This window comes from Heloderma suspectum, chromosome 3 (genome assembly GCF_057233095.1).
Source record: "Heloderma suspectum isolate Gila_16-S chromosome 3, 16-S_ref, whole genome shotgun sequence".
In the NCBI taxonomy this organism is placed as follows: domain Eukaryota; kingdom Metazoa; phylum Chordata; class Lepidosauria; order Squamata; family Helodermatidae; genus Heloderma; species Heloderma suspectum.
This window is the reverse complement of record NC_139460.1, coordinates 10227831-10249043: the sequence shown is the minus strand read 5'-3', so window position 1 is coordinate 10249043 and position 21213 is coordinate 10227831. Positions and strand designations below refer to the sequence as shown.

At 46.2% G+C, this 21213-nt stretch overlaps 1 protein-coding gene across 1 annotated transcript in view; it reads left to right on the top strand.

Moving 5' to 3' along the window:
* TENM4 (teneurin transmembrane protein 4) overlaps positions 1-21213 on the top strand; it is a 352941-nt gene that overhangs the window by 189208 nt on the left and 142520 nt on the right. Inside the window, exon 11 of the mRNA XM_084845392.1 lies at positions 3503-3703. Coding sequence (XP_084701518.1) covers positions 3503-3703 — 201 coding nt within the window. The remainder of the gene's footprint in view (positions 1-3502; positions 3704-21213) is intronic.

Here is a 21213-nt window from a genome sequence, read left to right as displayed (position 1 = left end):
AAGAACATTCCTTGCTAGAACATCACGCACCCTCTTGGATCATGACTGCAAATGCTAAATCTGCTGGATGGCAGCTGAGAGGAAGTGAAATAGTGTTTTGCAGCAATCTAAGAGCCTTACAACTACCAGAAGTATTGATGGCCATGTGTGGGAGCAAAACATGCCACATAAAAATGTGCAAATGCAAGAGCGTCTCAACGACGTTCCATCCTTTATGCAAGTGTGAAATGCTGTGTCACAATGCACCTTAAATAACAAAACCCAGTGTGCTGTTGTTTGAATGTGTTTCTGGTTTCATTGGTTATTAAATAAATATTTATTTGCTTCCTTTTTATCCCACCCTTCCTCCAAGGAATTCAGTTCATATAAAGTTCCCCTCACCTACCACAACAGGGGCTAAGTGGGGCTAAGAGGTGGTGAAGGGCACCCAGGGAGCTTCATAGCTGAGCAAGGATTTGAACCTGGGTTTTCTTGTTCCCAGTCTAGCATCCTATCCAATGTCCCCACGGACATCTCTCTTGATGCCCACCAGGCTCCCTGCCCTTCCTGATTTTTACTTTGTTCCTTAAGATTTTTTTTTAATTATCTGGCTGGTATGCTGGTAAAAGAAAGGCTGCACTCTGGCACCATCTTTATTTGGGTTCAAAACAGTGGGTTCGCGTTTTGGAGTTCAGCCCCCACCTCTGTCAGGAGAGCCCTAGCGGCCTCTTTCAGTCTACTCCAATAGCCAACTCAAGACACAGACAAAAGGATTCTTTTCAAGGCTTTAATCCTTTTTACAACTTAATTACTCTTTCAGATGCTAATCACCAGCGACTAAGCAATGAACAGCAGCGTAGCCTATGCTCCGAGTAGGCAGTTGATCCCCGTTTGAAGGAGAATCACTTGAAGACCCTGAACTTATGGGCTAGGGAGAGAACCTCCCTCTTTCCCTTGGGTCCACGGGATGCGGCCGTTGCTTGCGCGCCAAACGGGCGCTATGCCTCCTTTCCGCGCCCTCCATCGCTCGTCACTCCCTGCGTCTGCATCGAGCGTCTAGCAAGCCCCCCCCCCTGCACTTTCTCACTGCTAGGATCACTGTCTATCTCAGGAATGCCGGCAGGAGGAATCTCTGCCAGCTGCTGTGCCTGTGAGGGTTGAGCTGGCTCCTCTCCCACGGATTGCTGATCCTCCTCAGAATCAGAACTGCTCTGGGGCTCTATCAGCTTAGTTTCCACCCTGACAACCTCTGCCTTGTACTTAGGTTCATGGGCAAGTAACTTTTCTTTTAGCCTCACCGGTTTGCCTTCTGGGAAATGAGTGTTTCGTGATTGGCCATGCCCACCATGGTAGCCATTTTATGAATGGGCAAACCCCTATGGCAGCCACCTTGTGAGTGCACCCACAACACTGGCTCAACATTCCACATGTGCCCATCGACCTCTGAAGGTTTGGGGGGGCCTGCATTAGGCCATACCGGAGGTAAGAATGGCTAGTAATAGTAGTTGTTCTACCCACCTTGACTTTTTAAAAGTCCTGTATTTTACTTCCAAAACTAGCTTTCTACATGCATTTGTCCATGAGTTATCACAGATCGCCATTTGTATGTCAGCCATCTTGGAAAATGGCAGTTCCAAAATCCATGAACCAGAATGGGCATGTTTTCCGAAGTTTCTACATGAGCCTGAAACATATATGAACTTCAAGATTCTCTGCACACCTGCTTTTTTATGTGGGTCTGTGGCAGATCCAGGACTATTACACACTGTGTGAAAAAGTGCTTTCTTTTGTCTGTCCTGAATTCAGTGGGACTTACTTCTAGGTAAGTGTGTATAGGACTACAAACAACTTTTTTCCCCTCAAACTAAAAAACCTTAAAAGTTTTCAGCTTTCCTTATTAGGAAGGTGCTCCCACCTCCTGGATTTCCCACCTCCCTGGACTGCTGGTTTAGCTACAGCATCCTAAGGACACAATCCACAGGGAATTTTGCCTGTGCCAGCTCAATTGAAATGAATGGGAGCTGCATGGAGTTCCCATTCATTTCAGTAGGGTTGGGACTGAAATTTTTCCCTGTGGGTTGTTCCCCCAAATTACTGTGAGAACCATACTGTAGAAAGGAGCAGAAAACTGGGTTTTGAATGGTGCCGTGCACTTGCCTGCAGCTGAGCAAATACATTTGCTGAGCTAAAAGTCCTGAAAAATATACCATTCTCTTCTTCTTTTTGTAAGAACAGAAGAAAGTGGGAAAAGGAAAGACAAAGACAAAACACACACACTAAAGCATTTACAACAAAGAAAGCAGACAAATTCTCTAATCCTATCCCAGGACCCTTGGCATGGTGCCAAGGGTCTAAAGTGATACGGCCAGCTGAGGGCAAGATTAAAGTAGCCATTGTGCATGGCATCTTGTGAAAGGGCTCGTTTCAACATGAAAAATGGCCCTGGGATTATGATGAATGGAGTGTCCTGACACACATGCATTCCCCTCCTATCAGCCTGTGTTAACGCTGAGGTTGCAGCACGCACTGCCTTCTGTGATGGAGACCCCCATACAGCTTACCTTCTTTCCCCCCTGTTAGCTTTCAGAGGGGATGATTAATTGCCTAGCTATATAGCCCCTTGTCAGTTAGCCGGCAATCTTTGTTCTCAACAGTTGAACCATCTGCTGAGGACGTAAGGTACAGGCAGCTTGCTCCCAGCCCTCCCTTTCATAGTTTCTCCTTCTGAGTAAGAAAGGGGTCAAGCCTGCCAGGGCCTGTGTTCTCAAATGGGGGCCCACCCCCCTAACACTTTAATAGCAGGAGAAATGGATAAGTTGGGCTTTTCCTGGGATGATCCTGAGAGAGCGCTGCAGTTGAGAGTTTATGCAGCAGTAATATACCCATGTGCTCTCAGGAGAATGCTGATCAACTGTCTTAAAACTGGGTAAAATGTGCATAATGGTTTTGGCCCATCTAAACAAAGCCCATTAAGAACATAGTACTTTCCATATCCTGTGAGACAGCTCCTTCTTAAAACAGAGCCTACAAGGAGAGCTTAAGGGCACAGTCCTATGGATACTTAGACAGAAAAAAAAAAAGTCCTACAACTCCCAGCATGCTGGGAATTGTAGGACGTTTTTCTGTCGAAACATGCAGAGGATTGCACCCTTACTCTATCCTCCATGTCCGTCTATCTATCTACCACAGTTGATGTGCATTGCCCTTTACAGTGTCCAAGAGGAGAGGTCTCTGTCCCAAGGGTCTTAAAATCTATAATTCAACAACTGGGTAAGTGGAGGCATGAGTAAAAGGGGAAGAATAGGCAGTATTTAATTTATAGCTTACAATGAGATTTCCCCATAAATATTATCATGTATCTTTAGACAGTCCGACAAGGTACATAGAGAAACGTGATAAATAAATAATTAAATATAATTAAATATAGAGGACATAGGGCCCATGTGTTAATAAGGATGATGATAAAGTCATGAATATGAAACTAGGCTTATTTTTGCATATATTCTTTTCCCTTCCGTAACAGTGGATTGCATGGACCCCACCTGCTCAGGCCGTGGCGTTTGTGTGAGAGGAGAATGCCACTGCTCCGTTGGCTGGGGAGGCACCAACTGTGAGACGCCGAGAGCTACGTGCCTGGACCAATGCTCCGGCCATGGCACCTTCCTGCCTGAAACCGGCCTGTGCAATTGTGATCCAAGCTGGACTGGCCATGACTGCTCAATTGGTAATCGTACCTGTGGCTTTTCCTTAAATTACTCCTTACTTGAATGATCTGTGAGTTCTCGAATGGAGAATTTGCATTCAGTTTTATTGCCTGATATGCCTTGGTCCCTTCTGGCCTGAGTTACAGAAAATATAAGCACTTGACCACTTAGGAAGAATTCTGTATGAATTGTAAATGGTAGTTCCGTTGCATAGCAGTTGGATGTATATGTATTGGAGACTGCACCGTCTCCATACCATAAATTGTGCTTTGAGCCTACAGAGAAAGACACTCTTTTTTACAGTATCCCAGTGGTTGTTCTTCCCAGACTTTTGTTTTAATAGCTGCCATATACCAGAATCCACTGGTGCTAGCATTCGGGTGATCTTGGAGAGCTAATCCTGTGCAGTTGCTTGATCTGTGTAGCTCCAAAGTCTGCTGAACTCCCTAAGCCACTAGACTATCCTAGTATACTCTTTGCCCTCCTGTCAAGATCTGAGCTGACCCAGGCACACACACACATTTTGCTGCCCCATTGGCAGGCAGTGAAGTTGGAGGGATGTCAGGCTCCTGGCTGACCCAAGCCCAGGAGAGACCTCTTCGGAGGAGGAGAATTGGGATTATTCAGCAAACCCAACTCCCACAGAAGACACGGGGCAACCTGAGCAGTTCCATTGCAGGACCTAAGGTCCAAAAGAACCCCTTCAACCCCATCCTGAGCCCAGCCAGGATTCCTGATTGCCCTCCCTCATCCCACGGCTCCCCAGAGAACCCGTGGCAATGGACCGAGTAGGATGTCTGGCCACGAGGAGACCCTTTTGCCTGAGGTTTACTGAGGAGGAAGGATCTACATGGGAGAAGGGGTCTACTCGTGAGGAGGAAGACCCAGCAATAGTCATGGAATCATAGAATAGTAGGGTTGGAAGGGGCCTACAAGGCCATCGAGTCCAACCCCCTGCTCAATGCAGGAATCCAAGGCAGAGCATCCCTGACAGGTGGCTGTCCAGCCTCGTCTTGAATGCCTCCAGTGTGGGAGAGCCCACCACCTCCCTGGGTCATGGGTTTCATTGTCGTATTGCTCTAACAGTCAGGAAGTTGTTCCTGATGTTCAGCCGGAATCTGGCTTCCTGGAACTTGAGCCCATGATTCCGTGTCCTGCACTCTGAGATGATCGAGAAGAGATGCTGGCCTTCCTCTCTGTGACAACCTTTCAAGTACTTGAAGAGCGCTATCCTATCTCCCCTCAGTGAGTCAATGAAGAAGCAGATCCAGCTGCAACTGCAGAATTAGCAACAGTGTGCGTGTGTAGATATATAGATATATATAATCGCTCTGCTGAATTTGGAGTGTTTTCCCAGATGTTGGCTGGGTTAATAGCTCTCTCTGAGCTCCTTACTCCAGCTGTGTGCTCAGGATTGTGGGGGGGGGGTGTTGATGAATGAATGGGCAAAGGGAATGAAAGCTGGACAAATTTACTGCTGGCAGTGACAGAACTTCTGCAGTCCCAGAGGCAGGTGGTTGCCATCTTTCCCAGCCATCTTTTCCTAGAATGGCAGCAAGGAACCATTGCCCTCGCTCTGTTTGGCTTCAGGTTGACCCTGCATGTTTCCATGGCGACATCCTGACAACAATCAGAATGAAGGCAGTGCTTCCGTCATTCAAAGGGAGGGGTAGGGACCCTGGGAGATGTATTCCCAAATATCTGAAGTGCACCAGGTTGCCTAATCCCTGTTCTGGAGGAATGCAGAGGTGGGGCGGGGGGAGGCATTCAGCAGCCACGAGGACTGCGAGGAATGTTTTGGTGCTAGAACGATGAAACAAGCAGCAGCAGGAGCGAAGTGGGTCAGTCAGGAGTAATTTTGAGGTGACTTTTTTCCAGTGGAGGCTGGTGGCTCCGATGTCAGTGGGGCGGTGAATCCGCTCCGGGTTTCAGTCAGAACCAGTCAGAACTCTAAAGGAGCTCTCCAAGGTGCACCTTGGATAGCTTCTTTTAGAGTTCTGACTGAAACCTAGAGTGGATTCACTGTCCCACTGACATTGGAGCCACCAGCCTTCACTGCTTTTTTTCCCTCAGAGACACCCCTGCTCTCCAAGTTCAAGTCAAACATTCTCTTAAGAGAACGTTCATCTCAGCTTTACCTGCTACCATCCCTGCTCTGGGTTCTTACCAGCTCTCTACCTGCTGGGGGCTGTGCGTTGCCAGTGCTTGGACCTGGTTTTCTCACTGGGCAACAACACTTTGACACTGTATGAAATACAGATTCAAATTGACCAAAGCTGATACTGTGGTACTTTATGAATACATTTTCAATATAAAATGAATGGGGGCAAAAAGGGGCTTTTAGGGTGCGGCACAGAAAAAAATGGAAACGAAGTCTGGTCCATCACTCTAGCTGCGCTACCCCAGCCAGAGTGGCTACTGCGTTGTACGGTAGCCCTTGTGCGTTTGGGGGAAAGCCGTCAGTGTTTATTTACGTATCGGTTAGATTTTTATACCGCCCAACTGGCAAATGCCTGCTGGGGTGGTTTACAATTGCAAAGAACGACAACAATAAAATACATCTTAAAAAATTGCAACAATAAAAATATCAAAGTAATAAAATATTAAAAAGTATTAAAGAGCCAGCAGTAAAGTTAAGAATCAGGGCAACAGATTAAAGATAAAATGCCTACTGGAAGGGACCATCTTGATGTGGCGTCTAAATTATACAGAGGAGATGGCAGGGGCCACTACAGAGAAGGCTTTTCCCCCAATAGCCACACATTGCGCCATCGTTGGTGACAGTACCCAGAAAAGAGCTCCAAAGATGATCTTAGCATTTGCGGAGGAACATATGGGAGAAGATGGTCCTTCAGGTAGACTGGTCCTAAGCCATTTAGGGCTTCAAAGGTCAGCACCAGCACTCTGAATCGGGCCCAGAAACTGATTGGCAACCAGTGCAGTTGACACTAAACTGAAAAAATGTTTTAAACGGCCAGTTCTATTTGTTTCTTCTATTAAATATGGATACAAAATTAAATATAGATACAAATGAGTATAAGCATGTAAATAACAGTGCAATCCTACCTCTCCCCCATTTCTGTTGGCCGGGGGGATTAGGATAGAGTGAATACCCCCCCCCCCCGAGTAGAGAGGAGCTCAGCTGGCATGGAGGGCAACATAGCCATCCCAGCCCTGGTTGCACGTGCAGAAAGCTACCACTGGAGGTCTTCCTGCCAGGTAGACCCCAAACTGGGTCAAGGGTAGGTATGGCTCTAAAGCCCCTTCATTCCCCGCTGACAGGGGTGGGTGAACAAGCATTGTTTGAGTTCACCAAATTTCTTTGAGCATCAGCTCGATGTTCGTGTCTCCTCCGTTTGCACTCGCCTTTATCATCGCTGTTGGTTTTTGCACTAATGGGGAAATTGCACAAAATGTTTCCAAAGTTGTGCTAATTTCCCCCCATAGACTAAAGTATGAAGTTGGGCATTTTTTAAAATGCGCATTTTTGAACTTTTTTCCGGCAAAATGTGCATATTTTTCAAACACAAGTACATGTTTGAGAACTTGCGAACATTTTCGGAGAACATGTTTCCTGCTCGTGCTTGCATTCACAGTTGCAAGCAGGGCACGTTCATATGTTTTGCAAGCAGAAATGAAATTCTTGTTCATCCCTACCCCCAGAGGCCTCTGGATAAGCCCCCACGCACACACTCTGCTAGCCTGGAGCTTGCATTGCTAAGCCCCTCCCTATTGGTTTCTCTCTTTTTTTATATACTTTTTATTCTATTTTTATTCCTCCCAATTACCTAGGGAGGTGGTGGGCTCTCCCACACTTGGAGGCATACAAGATGAGGCTGGACAGCCATCTGTCAGGGATGCTCTGACTTGGATTCCTGCATTGAGCGGGGGGGCTGGACTCGATGGCCTTGTAGGCCCCTTCCAACCCTACTATTCTATGACTCTGTGATCATTTTAAAAAGGAAGGATTTAAAGAGCCCCTCCCTATTGGTTTCAACAGGGGGAGATATTCCAAACCAAAAAGATCCAAAGATTGCTTTGCCCATAGATAAATATAAATGAATAGATAAATATATGTCTTACCACAAGGATTTGTGGTAACGTTTATATCTATTGACCTCTAAAATATACCTAGATTTCATAGATATAATAAACAGGAGCCAATTATTACTACATTTGCCTAATTTTTATTTTATTTTTTTACCTCAAGTTTTTATATTGCATAAGTTTGACCATCTCTGCTACTCTGGTCTCCAAACCTTCATCAACTATCCTTTATGCAATGACAATGGGACACTTCTCTACTCCTGGGGCTTTTGTTTTTAAAAGGAAGGCTTCTAGCCCTCGCTGTCATAGAAAAATCCTTTAAAAGATGAAAGCATCTTATAACAGCGGCCGCCTTGTCCCATAATTCCACTTGTACAGCAGTGCACATGTCAATCCCCAGTCCACGCTACCAGCCCTAGTCATTTCAGTGGTGGTGTGCATTTGCCTGAGGAGTACAGTATGTGTACAGCATGTAAATCCATCTTTCAGAGTTTGAAGCCAAGACAGACTTGAGAGGTCTGGGTAACAAATGGGTGTTTACAAACCACCTCAGCAGGGATTCCTTGCCATAAGGCATAAAACAATAATAACTTTAACATCGGAAACAGCTCTTGGAGGAATGAAGTCTTCAAGATGTAATTTTGTGCTGCCTGAAAAAGTGACTTGAGGCAAGTTTTACAAATGCAGAAAGGGAAAAGGTTATGTTTTTATATGCGAACCCAAGAGGTAGTTGGTTTATGTGGGATTGAGGTAGTCATGGGGGGAGAGAGGAGTTATACATAGTAATAACGGAAGAGGTCAGGCAGCTGTAGAAAACCAGTTCTCAAACTGTAACTTCCATCTTGTTCATTCATAAATTATAGGTACAGGTTTTAGGACTTTTTTTGTCCTTAATGTTAAGCAAGTTTTATGCCTAACCATACCTCTTCATCCATGCTGCAGTCTTACAGCTGAGGTTAGCAGCCTTCAGGCTTTTGGAATCTCCTTTTTTTACTAGAATCAACCCACAGTCCACTACCCAGAACCAAGTACAAAATGGTGGCTCTTGGGGGCAGACACGCTCTTAAGATTAAGGAGCAGATGCCTTTGAGCATAGGCTTAGCCCAGAAATTTGGCTTTGGTATCAAAACTAAGCTAAACCATCCTTTCACATAAAAATCCACTCCTCATCCCATCCCTCTTGCCCAAGCTTTCTGCATTTCAGCAGCCTAATCTAGTGGGGGAAGAAAAGCCTTTTTCATGTTGCTATTGTTAAATAATTGGGAGTCAGAAACCCTTGTTGATCTACTGCTTTTGACCCAGACACCTACCAAATTGAAGCTCCAGACAAGACAGAGGTGCTTTGGAACAGTCGAAAGGCAGATCAGGGACTAGGGATTCACCCTGTGCTGGATGGGGTTACTCAGGCTCACAGGTTGGGTGTACTCTTGGACTTGGCCCTGAAACTGGATGGCTAGGCCTTGGCAGTAGCCAGGGGTGTATTTACGTAGCTGAGGCTAGTGTGTCAATTGCACCCATTTGTAGAAATGTCTGAACTGGCCATGGTCACACATGCCTTAGTTACATCCCATTTAGACCACTGTAATGCATTCTGCGTGGGGCTGCCTTTCAAAACTGTTCAGAAACTTCCGCTGGCCCAGAAAGCTGCAGCCCAACTCTTGACAGGGAGCATGCGACTCCCTTGTTACAACAGCTTCACTGGCTACCAGCCTTTTTCCAGGCAGAATTCAAAGTGCTGTCTATGACCTATAAAGCCCTATACGGCTTGGCACCAGGCTGCCTGAAAGACTGCCTTCTCCCATATGAGCCTGCCCATTTCTTAAGATCTTCTGGAGAGGCCCTTCTTTCAAGACCAACATCTTCAGAGGCAAGTTGGGCGGCAACCCGAGAGAGGACTTTGGGGTGGCTTTATTCAAGAAGGCCTTTGACCTGTAAGTGGGTCTGTTGGGTTGGGTGCTGTTTTTTATTTTTTATTCTGTAATGGTAATGTTTTCATTATATTTTAATGTATCATTTTATTGTTTTAGTCCATTTCAATTGTACCTGTAAGCCACCTTGAGTGCCAGTTTTGGTAAAAAGGCGGGATAAATACGAAATCAATAGATACCTGTCTACCTTTTGCTCTCTCCTGCCTTAAAATAATCAATCCTTGTTCCCTATTTCATGAGTAGAGAGAAGTGCTTCCTGTGAGGCAATGGTTTATGTAAGGCCATTCAGTGAGGCTATAGCAGAGGTTTGGATCAGGTGAGGTGGACTCTTGAAGACCCTGCACTGCATGCTCTACACAGGGGATGAACAAAAAATAAGCTTGCTAGGCTTTTTTGTGCTTGTGAAATGTGGAAGCTGTTTCAGCTTCTGCAATCCAGCCTGGGATTTTTGGTAGAGCGAAAAGGCTGCATTCCACTCTCCACTTAGTTCCAGTTTCCCGTCTTTAGACTGTAGATGCAGGGTCAGGTTTTGGATCATAGAAGCATAGAATAGTAGGGTTGGAAGGGGCCTACAAGGCCATCAAGTCCAACCCCCTGCTCAATGTTGTTGTTGTTCAGTCGTTCAGTCGTGTCCGACTCTTCGTGACCCCATGGACCATAGCACGCCAGGCCTTCCTGTCCTGCGCTCTCTCCCGGAGTGTGCTCAAGTTCATATTCATTGCATCCGTGATGCTATCTAGCCATCTCATCCTCTGCCGTCCCCTTCTCCTTTTGCCTTCAGTCTTTCCCAGCATCAGGGTCTTTTCCAGGGAGTTTTCTCTTCGCATTAGGTGGCCAAAATATTGGAGCTTCAGCTTCAGTCTCTGTCCTTCCAATGAGCAGTCAGGGTTGATTTCCTTTAGGATGGACTGATTGGACCTCCTTGCAGTCCAGGGGACTCGTAAGAGTCTTCTCCAGCACCACAGTTCGAAAGCATCAATTCTTCGGCGCTCAGCCTTCCTTATAGTCCAGCTCTCACAGCCATACATTACTGCTGGGAAAACCATAGCTTTGATTAGACGGACCTTTGTCGGCAAGGTGATGTCTCTGCTTCTTACTATGCTGTCTAGGTTGGCCATAGCTTTCCTCCCAAGGAGCAAGCGTCTTTTAATTTCATGGCTACAGTCACCGTCTGCGGTGATCTTGGAACCCAAGAAAGTAAAATCTGTCACTGCTTCCATTTCTTCCCCTTCTATATGCCAGGAAGTGATGGGGCCAGATGCCATGATCTTCGTTTTTTTAATGTTGAGTTTCAAACCAGCTTTTGCACTCTCCTCTTTCACCCTCAACAAGAGGCTCTTTAGATCCTCTTCGCTTTCTGCCATTAGGGTGGTATCGTCTGCATATCGGAGGTTGTTGATAATTCTCCCAGCAATCTTAATTCCGACCTCTGATTCATCCAACCCGGCATTTCTCATGATGTACTCTGCATATAAGTTAAATAAGCAGGGTGACAATATGCAGCCTTGTCGTACTCCTTTCCCAATTTTGAACCAATCGGTTGTTCCATGTCTGGTTCTGACTGTTGCTTCTTGACCCTCGTACAGGTTTCTCAGGAGACAGGTAAGGTGGTCTGGTACTTCCATCACTTTAAGAATTTGCCACAGTTTGTTGTGATCCACACAATCAAAGGCTTTAGCGTAGTCAATGAAGCAGAAATAGACGTTTTTCTGGAATTCTCTTGCTTTCTCCATGATGCAGCGAATGTTGGCGATTTGATCTCTAGTTCCTCTGCCTCTTCTAAACCCAGCTTGTACTTCCGGTAGTTCTCGGTTCACATACTGCTGAAGCCTAGCTTGTAGGATTTTGAGCATCACCTTGCTGGCATGTGAAATGAGCGCAATTGTGCGGTAGTTTGAACACTCTTTGGCGTTGCCCTTCTTTGAAATTGGAATGTAAACTGAACTTTTCCAGTCTTATGGCCACTGTTGAGTGTTCCAGATTTGTTGGCATATTGAATGCAGCACTTTAACAGCATCATTTTTTAGGATTTTAAATAGCTCGGCTGGAATACTGTCATCTCCGCTAGCTTTGTTGTTACTAATGCTTCCTAAGGCCCACTTGACTTCACTCTCGAGGATGTCCGGCTCAAGTTCAGTGACCGCACTATCATGGCTATCAGGTACATTCAGATCTTTCCTGTATAGTTCTTCTGTGTATTCTTGCCACCTCTTCTTAATCTCATCTGCTTCTGTTAGGTCCCTGCCTTCCTTGTCCTTTATCATGCCCGTCTTTGCCCAAAATGTTCCCTTGAGATCTCCAATTTTCTTGAAGAGATCTCTAGTCTTTCCCATTCTGTTGTTTTCCTCGATTTCTTTGCATTGTTCATTTAAGAAGGCCTTCTTGTCTCTCCTTGCTGTTCTCTGGAACTCTGCATTCAGTTGGGTATATCTGCTCAATGCAGGAATCCAAATCAGAGCATCCCTGACAGGTGGCTGTCCAGCCTCGTCTTGAACGCCACCAGTGTGGGAGAGCCCACTACCTCCCTAGGTCATTGGTTCCATTGTCGTATTGCTCTAACAGTCAGGAAGTTTCTCCTGATGTTCAGCCGGAATCTGGCTTCCTGTCACTTGAGCCCATGATTCCGTGTCCTGCACTCTGGGATGATTGAGAAGAGATCCTGGCCTTCCTCTCTGTGACAAACTTTCAAGTACTTGAAGAGTGCTATCATATCTCCCCTCAGTCTACTCTTCTCAAGGCTAAACATGCCCAGTTCTTTCAGCCTCTCCTCATAGGGCTTTGTTTCGAGTCCCCTGATCATCTTTGTTGTCCTCCTCTGAACCCTCTCCAGTTTGTCTGCATCCTTCTTAAAGTGTGGTGCCCAAAACAGTACTCCAGATGAGGCCTAACCAGTGCTGCGTAGAGGGGAACTAGTACTTCCCGGGATTTGGAAGCTATGCTTCTATTAATGCAGCCCCAAATAGCATTTGCCTTTTTTGTGGCCACATCACATTGTTGGCTCATATTCAGCTTGTGATCGACAACACAAGGGTCCCCTATGTTAAAAACTCCCTACAAATAGGAAACCAGCAAAGCAGGAACTGGGCTGGCCTAGAACCTTTCTCCCTGATAGTTTTCTAATTGCAGAGAGTTTTTAGATAGTGGGCTGGGGGACATTCGAAAGTGGGATCCCTTCCTCTAGTCTGTGATACCATTCATCGTTTATGATGCACCTGTAGATCCAACCACAGTTAATGTGATCAAGGCTGACATTTGCAGGTGAATCCTACCAATCCCATGGGTATTTTCCGAATGTCCCCAAATAACTATTTCTCCACACTGGGGACATAAACAAGTGAATGCTGACAGTCCCATTTAATTGACTGCTGTCATTCATCAATATAGCTATGGAAATTTCAGGCATTCACAAAATTTGTATTAAACATATATCCAGACACACCAAGTCAAACTCTGAGCTTTTGAGTTAATGGGAGAGTCAAATAAATTCACCACAAAGAGACCTAGTCTCTTGTAAGGAGTGTTAGCTGTTCAGCGGGAATTAGTTGTCTTTGGGAAGCTTTAATCCGCATCCTGTAAAACTTGGAGATCCAATTAAACATCAAAGAGGAGGGGACATAATCCATCAAGGCTGGAATGTTTGTTTTACTTTAACCAAATCTTAATGCTCTGAATAAAAACCCCTGAGATATTTCATTTCATGCAGCGCCACCCAACGGCAAGTGACTGTTTAAAGCAAAGTTCACAATAGTAAATGTACTGGAATCTGATAATGGTTTAGGCCAATATGTATCAAATGTTTTAAACTCAGACTCACCTTCCAAACTAACTGTACCAATCTTGCCTCCCACCCACCCCATACACACACACACACACACACACACACACATTGAACACCAACTATCAGTAGATTAGCTCCTGACACCACTCACAAGTTGAACCTTGAGAAGGCATGTTTAGCCTTGAGAAGATGAGACTGAGGGCAGATATGATAGCACTCAAGTACTTGAAAGGTTGTCACAGAGAGGGAGGCCAGGATCTCTTCTCGATCATCCCAGAGTGAAGGACACGGAATCATGGTCTCAAGTGACAGGAAGCCAGATTCCGGCTGAACATCAAGAAAAACGTCCTGACTGTTAGAGCAATACGACAGTGAAACCCATTACCTGGGGAGGTGGTGGGCTCTCCCACACTGGAGGCGTTCAAGACGAGGCTGGACAGCTACCTGTTAGGGATGCTTTGACTTGGACTCCTGGTTGATCTTATAGGCCCCTTCCAACCCTACTATTCTATGATTCTATGAACCAAAAGAAGCTAAAAAAAATAAAATAAAAATGGTGCCAATGTACTTTTAGGGTCAAACCAGCAGGGTGGACCCAAGACATTTTGCTGCCTGAGGTGAAGAACAAGATGGTTCCCCTCCTCCTTTCCATGTATATAAGCCAAGACTGACAGTTGAATCTTACTTCAGTGCTGGAAACAGGATGGCATTCTCCACTGCACCACAGGGCAGCAGGCTAACTTAGGGGGCACACACAGCTTTGCCCTCCAGTACCTTGCCATCACTCCTTGTCCCCCCCAGCATCAGCTGCCTGAGGCAACTGCTGCACTCTGCCAAATGGTGTGAGAGCCAGTGTGGTGTAGCGGCTAGGGTGTTGGACTGGGAGTCGGGACTCTAGTCCCCACTCAGCCATGGAAGCTCACTGGGTGACTTTGGGCCAATCACAGACTCTCAGCCCAACCTACCTCATAGGGTTGGTTTGCATTCCTTAAGAAGGAAAAACAGTGGGATATAAATGTAATAAATAAATAAAAGTAGGGCCAGCCCTACAAGCCAGATGTAACAATGGCAGCCAAATTTATTAACCTGATGTGAGTTCTAGTCCAAAACATCTGGAGGGTATCAGGTTGTGGCTGACATGTTATGAAAGACCAGATGGTGGGAAGTGGTCACAATGGAAGTTAGTGTGTGTGTGTGTGTGTGTGTGTGTGTGAGGGAGAGAGACAGAGAGAGAGAGAATGAGAATGAATATGAATATGAATGAATGGGGTTCTATGTGAGAGAGTTAATGCAAAACAGAGGTATTACCAACAAGTAGGGATGTACGGATTCTTCACCTTCTGATCCGGTGGGTAATCTACCCGGGGGGGAGGCAATCTGTTCCTCCCCCCTGGAATCCTCCACAGCCGTAGCCACACACCGGCTCCGGAGCGCTGGCGATACGGTAATGGCAGCCGCCATTACCATATCGTGGGGAAAAACACAGACGCAAATGGTGTATTGGACGCCACTTGTGGCCATAAAGCCCTTAGTTTAACCTAATTGCAGCCATTTACAGCTGCATTTAGGTTAAACTCGGCGCTTTACAGCCACAAGTGGCGTCCACTACGGCATTTGTGGCTGTGTGTCTCCTAGCGATACGGTAATGGTGGCCGCCATTACCGTATCGCCAGCGCTCTGGAGCCGGTGTGCTATTCCGCCTGCAGTCCTCCTGGAAGGGAGGTAAGTGATCCATTCTGCCGTGGATTCCAGAGGCCGGATTCCAAAGAATCCGGCCCCATTTGTGTCCACGGCGGAATTCTCCAACATCCCTACCAACAAGTATGTCTGCACATTTCCATGGGTTTTTCCACTTGGATCCCTAGATTTAAATTTCAGAAACAACCTGGAAGATACTGAAGAGAGAAACTGAATTATCATACAGGGATCGTCTGGAGATAGGGAATTTATTTATTGATTTGATTTGTACCCTGCCTTTCTACCATGAAAAATGGCACTGAAGGTGGCAATTTATTGTGGCTTGGCTGCTTTTAAGTAGCTAAAGTAATGGACAGTTTGGCTTCACATGGGAGCATCTTTCCTCTCCATTAACATGACATGAGAGTTGACAGTGAATATCCTATTCAGGGCAGTTTAAAAAAAACAATCTGCAACACAGTGCAGTTGTGGGGGTGGGAGCCTTAATCAAGCTTCCTTGAAACCCAAAAATCCAACTTAAGGCAGTTTGTAATTATTAAATTTTCTAATAACATTTTGAAGGTCAGTGGAATAATTCAGTTTTTAAGCAGCTCTTGGTAATTTTAACAGATCTTATATCTTACCATTAAATCCATATTTATTAGGGATTTAACAAGGGTAACTGAAGTGGTTGGCTCTCTTTTAGTTTCACTTGCATACAAATGTCTTCTTTTTTTCATGTCTTGCAAAACAGCCAGTGCTGTGGGTAGAAAATTCTCTTTTGCCAAGGGCAGGCTGCAAAGGGGAGACTCCTGCTGATCTCTGGTCCCCTGGGAGCCATTTATACTCACCCCAGGCAACCAAGCAAGTGGCCATTTGCAAACGTGCAGTACCTCTAGAGCAAACGCTCCCATTTTCAGCAAGCCCTGAGAATGCACCCTTGGGTGTCCTGGTTTTTTTACAGTGGGAAAAAGAATTTGAGTAACTGACATTTACTGCGATTGAAGATTTGGTCCAAAGGCAAATAGCAAGCATCTTAAGTCATATCTTGATTAAGCCAGTACCGTCTCCCTCCCACAGAAAATCAGCTTGCCTCAAGCCAGGAACAACTGGTAACTTGGAGAAGCTGCCTGCCCTAAGCCAAGAATAATTGTTTTCAACTAGAGATGTATGAGAATTTTGTTTCAGTTTGCAAATCATCCAAACTTGCCCCATTCACAACCCCAAACGTGAACACATTTTTTAGTTCACACCTTCCCAAAAAATGCATTTATTTTTTTTTAAATGTTGACTTTGGAATCTGCATGCTTTAGTCAGTGGGGGGAAGTGTACACTTTGAAAAAATGAGCACAGAAAATGCACACTCCGAACGAACCAAAAGACATGTCGCGAATGAAAATGGGACTGAGCTGAATTGAGTTTCGAAGTGAAGTTAGGAGAATTTCGGTGAGCTCAAACACGCCTCGCTCTCCCATCCCTATTTTCAACAGCTAAGAAGGAGTGTTTGCTTTGCAGAAGCAACTTGCCTCAAGCCAAAAACTTAGTATTTTTATTTAATAAACTTGAAATGGCGGGTTTGTGGAAGGCATGCATGTATGCCCTCACCCTGCTCAGGAGAGTGCAGTGCCTTACTGCAGTTGGCCCATTTTGAACTCTAATCAATTGCTACTAGCCCTCCCTTTTTTTAAATAAATCCTCTAATTATCAATTCATGAGCTGGTATTTGGGTGAAAGCCACTCTCTTCATCTCCTGGCAACTTTGTTAGAGCTCAGCATCTGCTAGTAGCGATGTGCTTTTTGAATCTTGTATGTCAGGGTCACAGCCCAAGTGCCAACTCCAGCCCACTTGGGGGCCAAATCTGGCCATCTGACTTCATGCCCATTTTCCCTGGCCCCACCTGATGTCAGGATTGATTCTGAGCGCAGGGAGATAGTTAGCAGCTCAGATTCAGAAGAGGAGCAGCCAGAACTGGGGGAGGCATTTTTACAAGCCAGGTCAGATATGGGTAGGCGTGCTTCTCAAGTTACCAACTCCCAGATGGCCAGGCCTGAATCCCCCCCCCCTTGCCCCCCTCTCTGAGAAGCAGCGAGCAGGAGGGGCTTGAGGAATGTGACCTAAGAGACGCAAGGCGGCGGCGCAGAGCTAAGAGGGAAATGTCAGGGGCGGAGCTCAGACGGTCGACCCGGTTAGCGATGTGTGAGAGGCTACGCAGGGAAGCATCACGCGAGGGGCGGGACCTCCCTCCCTAAGTTGGCCTAGCCAGAGAGCCTCCCTTTCAAACTGTGGGCAACTTTCAGTGATCCCATTTGAATCCCCTGGAGGCATTCCTTTGTAGCCAGAGCGTCTTCGCATCTGTAATGAACCTGTGAATAATGAATTAAAAGCATGAGACTGAAGCCTCTCTATTTGTGTGTGTGTGTGAGTGCCTAAGGATAGAGGGGGCCAAGGGATTTGTGACACCCACTTTCCTGCAGTCACCAATTGTTCGGTGGTTTCCTGGCTTTTGTGCAGTTTTTCCCCATTCTGAAAAGTTGAAATGGTTCTCCAAAAGCTTAGTGACTGGCAGTAACAGCTTCAAGCTAAAATATGCTGGCATTTTGGCCCTACCAAACCACAGAAATTCTCTCCAGTGGAATTTGGCCCTTGGTCTAAAAGAGGTTCAATACCCTTCTTGTACATCAACACACGATCTGCACCAGAATCCAAGTTATTTGCTTCACCTGTTCACCTTTCCTTTTAGTGCTGCCCTTATTTGGAGTGAGTCTCACTGCTCCTCATCCATGATCTCGCCAGCAATGGAATCCATGCTTCTTTGTTTGTGCCTCCTATACTGTGAGGAAAGAGAACAAACCTTTTTCTGCGAAACCAGCAGTTTTCCTTAACATGCTTTTCAGCCCTTCCCTTCTGATGAGGGGTGTACGAAACCCCACTTACCTGGCTCTGCCGGGTTCTGCAGGTGGGGGAAGGCGATCCGTTCCTCCCCCTGGAATCCTCGACGGGGGGGAGGCGATCCGTTCCTCCCCCCCAGAATCCTGCCCGGCCGGCTCCACTCCGTGGCCAGGCCGTGGAGCCACCGGCCGGGCCAACCCGCAGCGGGGCCTCCAGCCACTGCTGGGCTGCTGTGGACACAAATGGCGTCCTGTGTAGGGGACGCCATTTGCATCCCTACGCCAGCCCGTGATAGGCTATGTAAATATTTACGTAGCCTATCACGGCTAAAGCAGGGATGCAAATGGCATCCCCTACTCCATTTGCATTCCCGCTTTAGCTGTGATAGGCTACGTAAATATTTACGTAGCCTATCACGGCAAAAAAAAAAAGGGAACGCAAATGGCAGCGGCTTCGGAGGCCGCCATTTGCGTTCCCTTTTTTTGCCGTGATAGGCTACGTAAATATTTACATAGCTTATCACAGCCTCTGCAGGGACGGAAATGGCGTAAATGGCATAAATACGTAAGTATTTACGTAGCCTATCACGGCCATTCAAAAGACGCGAATGGTGGCTGCAGACATAGCTGCCATTTGAGGAGCACCGGAATGGCTGACAAAGGTAGGCTCCATTCTGGGCCCATTTCACGGGGGGGGGGGGGGGGGCTTCGTTCCACCACGGATTTCAGGGGGCCGAATGCGCTGGCATTCGGCCTCACCGAGATCTGTGGCGGAATTCTCCGCCATGCCTACTGATGAGAGAGACCTGTACACGAGTCCCAAGGTCAAAATTCATCCTGAAGTCTAAGGAGGAAAGCTTAGGCCTTAAAGCTTGCTCAAATTCCCTCCTACATGAGGCTTTTGAACAGCAAAGCAAACGAATCCACACAAGGCAAGAACAGCAGGAGCTCACAAATGCACCTCGAGATAGCGCAGGGGATCGGCTGAGCTATTCTCACAAACAGTAAAAGAGATTAAAGATGAAAGGAAATATTTAACCACCTTTTGGGGGGAACAGCTGGTATGAAAATATTTGTTAATGGGGAAAAGCTTCCATGCCTGGGGAGAATGTTTTAGATCCGCTCAAAAAACCAGTGTCGGCATAAAGCAGTTGCCCCAAAGGCTGCCGGTCCTGTAATCAGAGTAATAAAATCCTTTTTTTTTCCTCCCTGACCTTCTTCCCATTCAGTAGTGAAACTCAGATGTTACCTAATCTCATTCTTCAATATCCCCTCCCCACAGCCTCCAGAAAAACACAGATTTTGGAAAACAGAGCGCACACATGACTCAGAAAGCCCTGAGTTGAAAACAGAGCGGCTGTTTGCATAGAGTGGTAGCGTTGTGATTGACTTGTCTGCAATAAAATGGGCTGTAAGATACATAGAGAGCAGGAGTGCAATATCTCAATCCAGCTTCCTAGGGTTCCCCAGATGGCCATGCCCCCTTCCCCTGAGCCCACCCCCTTTCCCTCAATTGCTGACATTGGGTGGTTTCCTGGCTTTTGCAGGTCCCCCCCCCCCCGCATTCTTCAAGGTTGATATGCCTCTCCTAAGGCTAAGTTCCTGGCATTAAGAGCTTTAAGCTAAAATATACTGGTATTTTGGCCTGTCCCTTGGCCCTGCCCTGTTTTGACGTTAGCTTTACCCACCAATGGAAGGCTATCAATGGCTACTAGTCCTGATGGCTATGTCCAGTACCAGAGGCAGTGAGCCTATATAGACCAGTTGCTGGAGAACATGGGCGGGAGGGTGCTGTTGTGCTCATGCCCTGCTTGTGGGTTCCTGGTTGACAGCTGGTCGGCCACTGTGTGAACAGAATGCAGGACTAGATGGACCCTTGGTCTCATTCAGCAGGGCTCGTCTTACGTTCTTATGGAATATGGCCCACAAGAACTTCTCTGAAATGGAATTCAGACCTTGGATTGAAAGAGGTTCAACATCCCTGACACTGAGTATCATCATTGTACAAGATGCTTTACAGTAGCCTTCTCGCACCTGGTGCCCTCCAGATGTTTTGGACTACAAATCCCATCAGACACAGCCTGCATTGTCAATTGTCAGGGATATGTGAGTTGTAGTCAGAAACATCTGGAGGGCACTATGTTGGGAAAGGCTGCTTTGCAGCATAACATCAACAAAAGAGACAGGTCCCACCACCAATTAAATGATCATCTGAATTTAGAAGCAAGGGGAGGCGACAAGGAGGTAAAGTTAGGCAAGGATAATAGAATTTAATTAACAGCTCAGTTTTCTTCCAGAATGGAAACCAGGGTGCCACACCAAAGGTTTCCAGACGGCCTTTCACTGAAGCATTGACCAGACCTGCTTATTTACACCAAGGTTGCTGCCTCATGCACCTTCAGAACATGCCCTGAGATGAATACCTGCAAATGCAGTTTCAATATAGGTGGGCTTTTTGTCCACAAAAAGGGTGGGCTTTGAGGAAGGATTTGAAGGGAGAGCGAGAAAGGCCTAGTTCTCACTAAAACAGTAAACCTGCTGTGGACTATACTGCATCACACTGTAGGGATGCGTGTTTTTGCAGGGTGCTTACATGGTTGAATGCTCCTCCATAAAAGACAATTCCCTGAATGTAGAAAACTGCCAGACAAATATCAAGCTTCCTACCTGAAAACAGGTCTCTTACAGAGCTGCCCACATCGGATAAATATTAATATTTTCTAAATCATGAAGATCTTTCAGGAATTTCCCTCCTCAGTTTTGCCAAGCTGCCAAAAGTAATAGGCAAGGTCATCTGACGTTTTCTTCCCCTAACCACAAATAGCTCATTCTGAATTTTTAAAAAAGGGCCCAGAAAGTCCCAAATCAGCCCATCATGCTGTGTGTTAGTCAGCATCTAGTTTTACTTTAGGGATGGGCAACCTGTTGCCCTCCAGATGTTTTTGCCTACAACTTCCATCAGCCCTAGGCAGCATAGCCAATGGTGTGGAATGTTGATAGTTGTAGGCCAAAAGTTGCCCACCCCTGCTTTACTTCCTCCTTTCCTTTAATTTAAACAGGCTTTAATTAGACTTTTTAAAGTCAGTCTACAAACCTCTCTACACACTTCCGTATTGGGAGGATTCTTAGGTCAGTGGTAGAGGACATTCTTTGCCTTCCAAAGATGCCAAGGTGAATCCTTGGCTTTTCCAATTTAAAAGGCACTCAGATT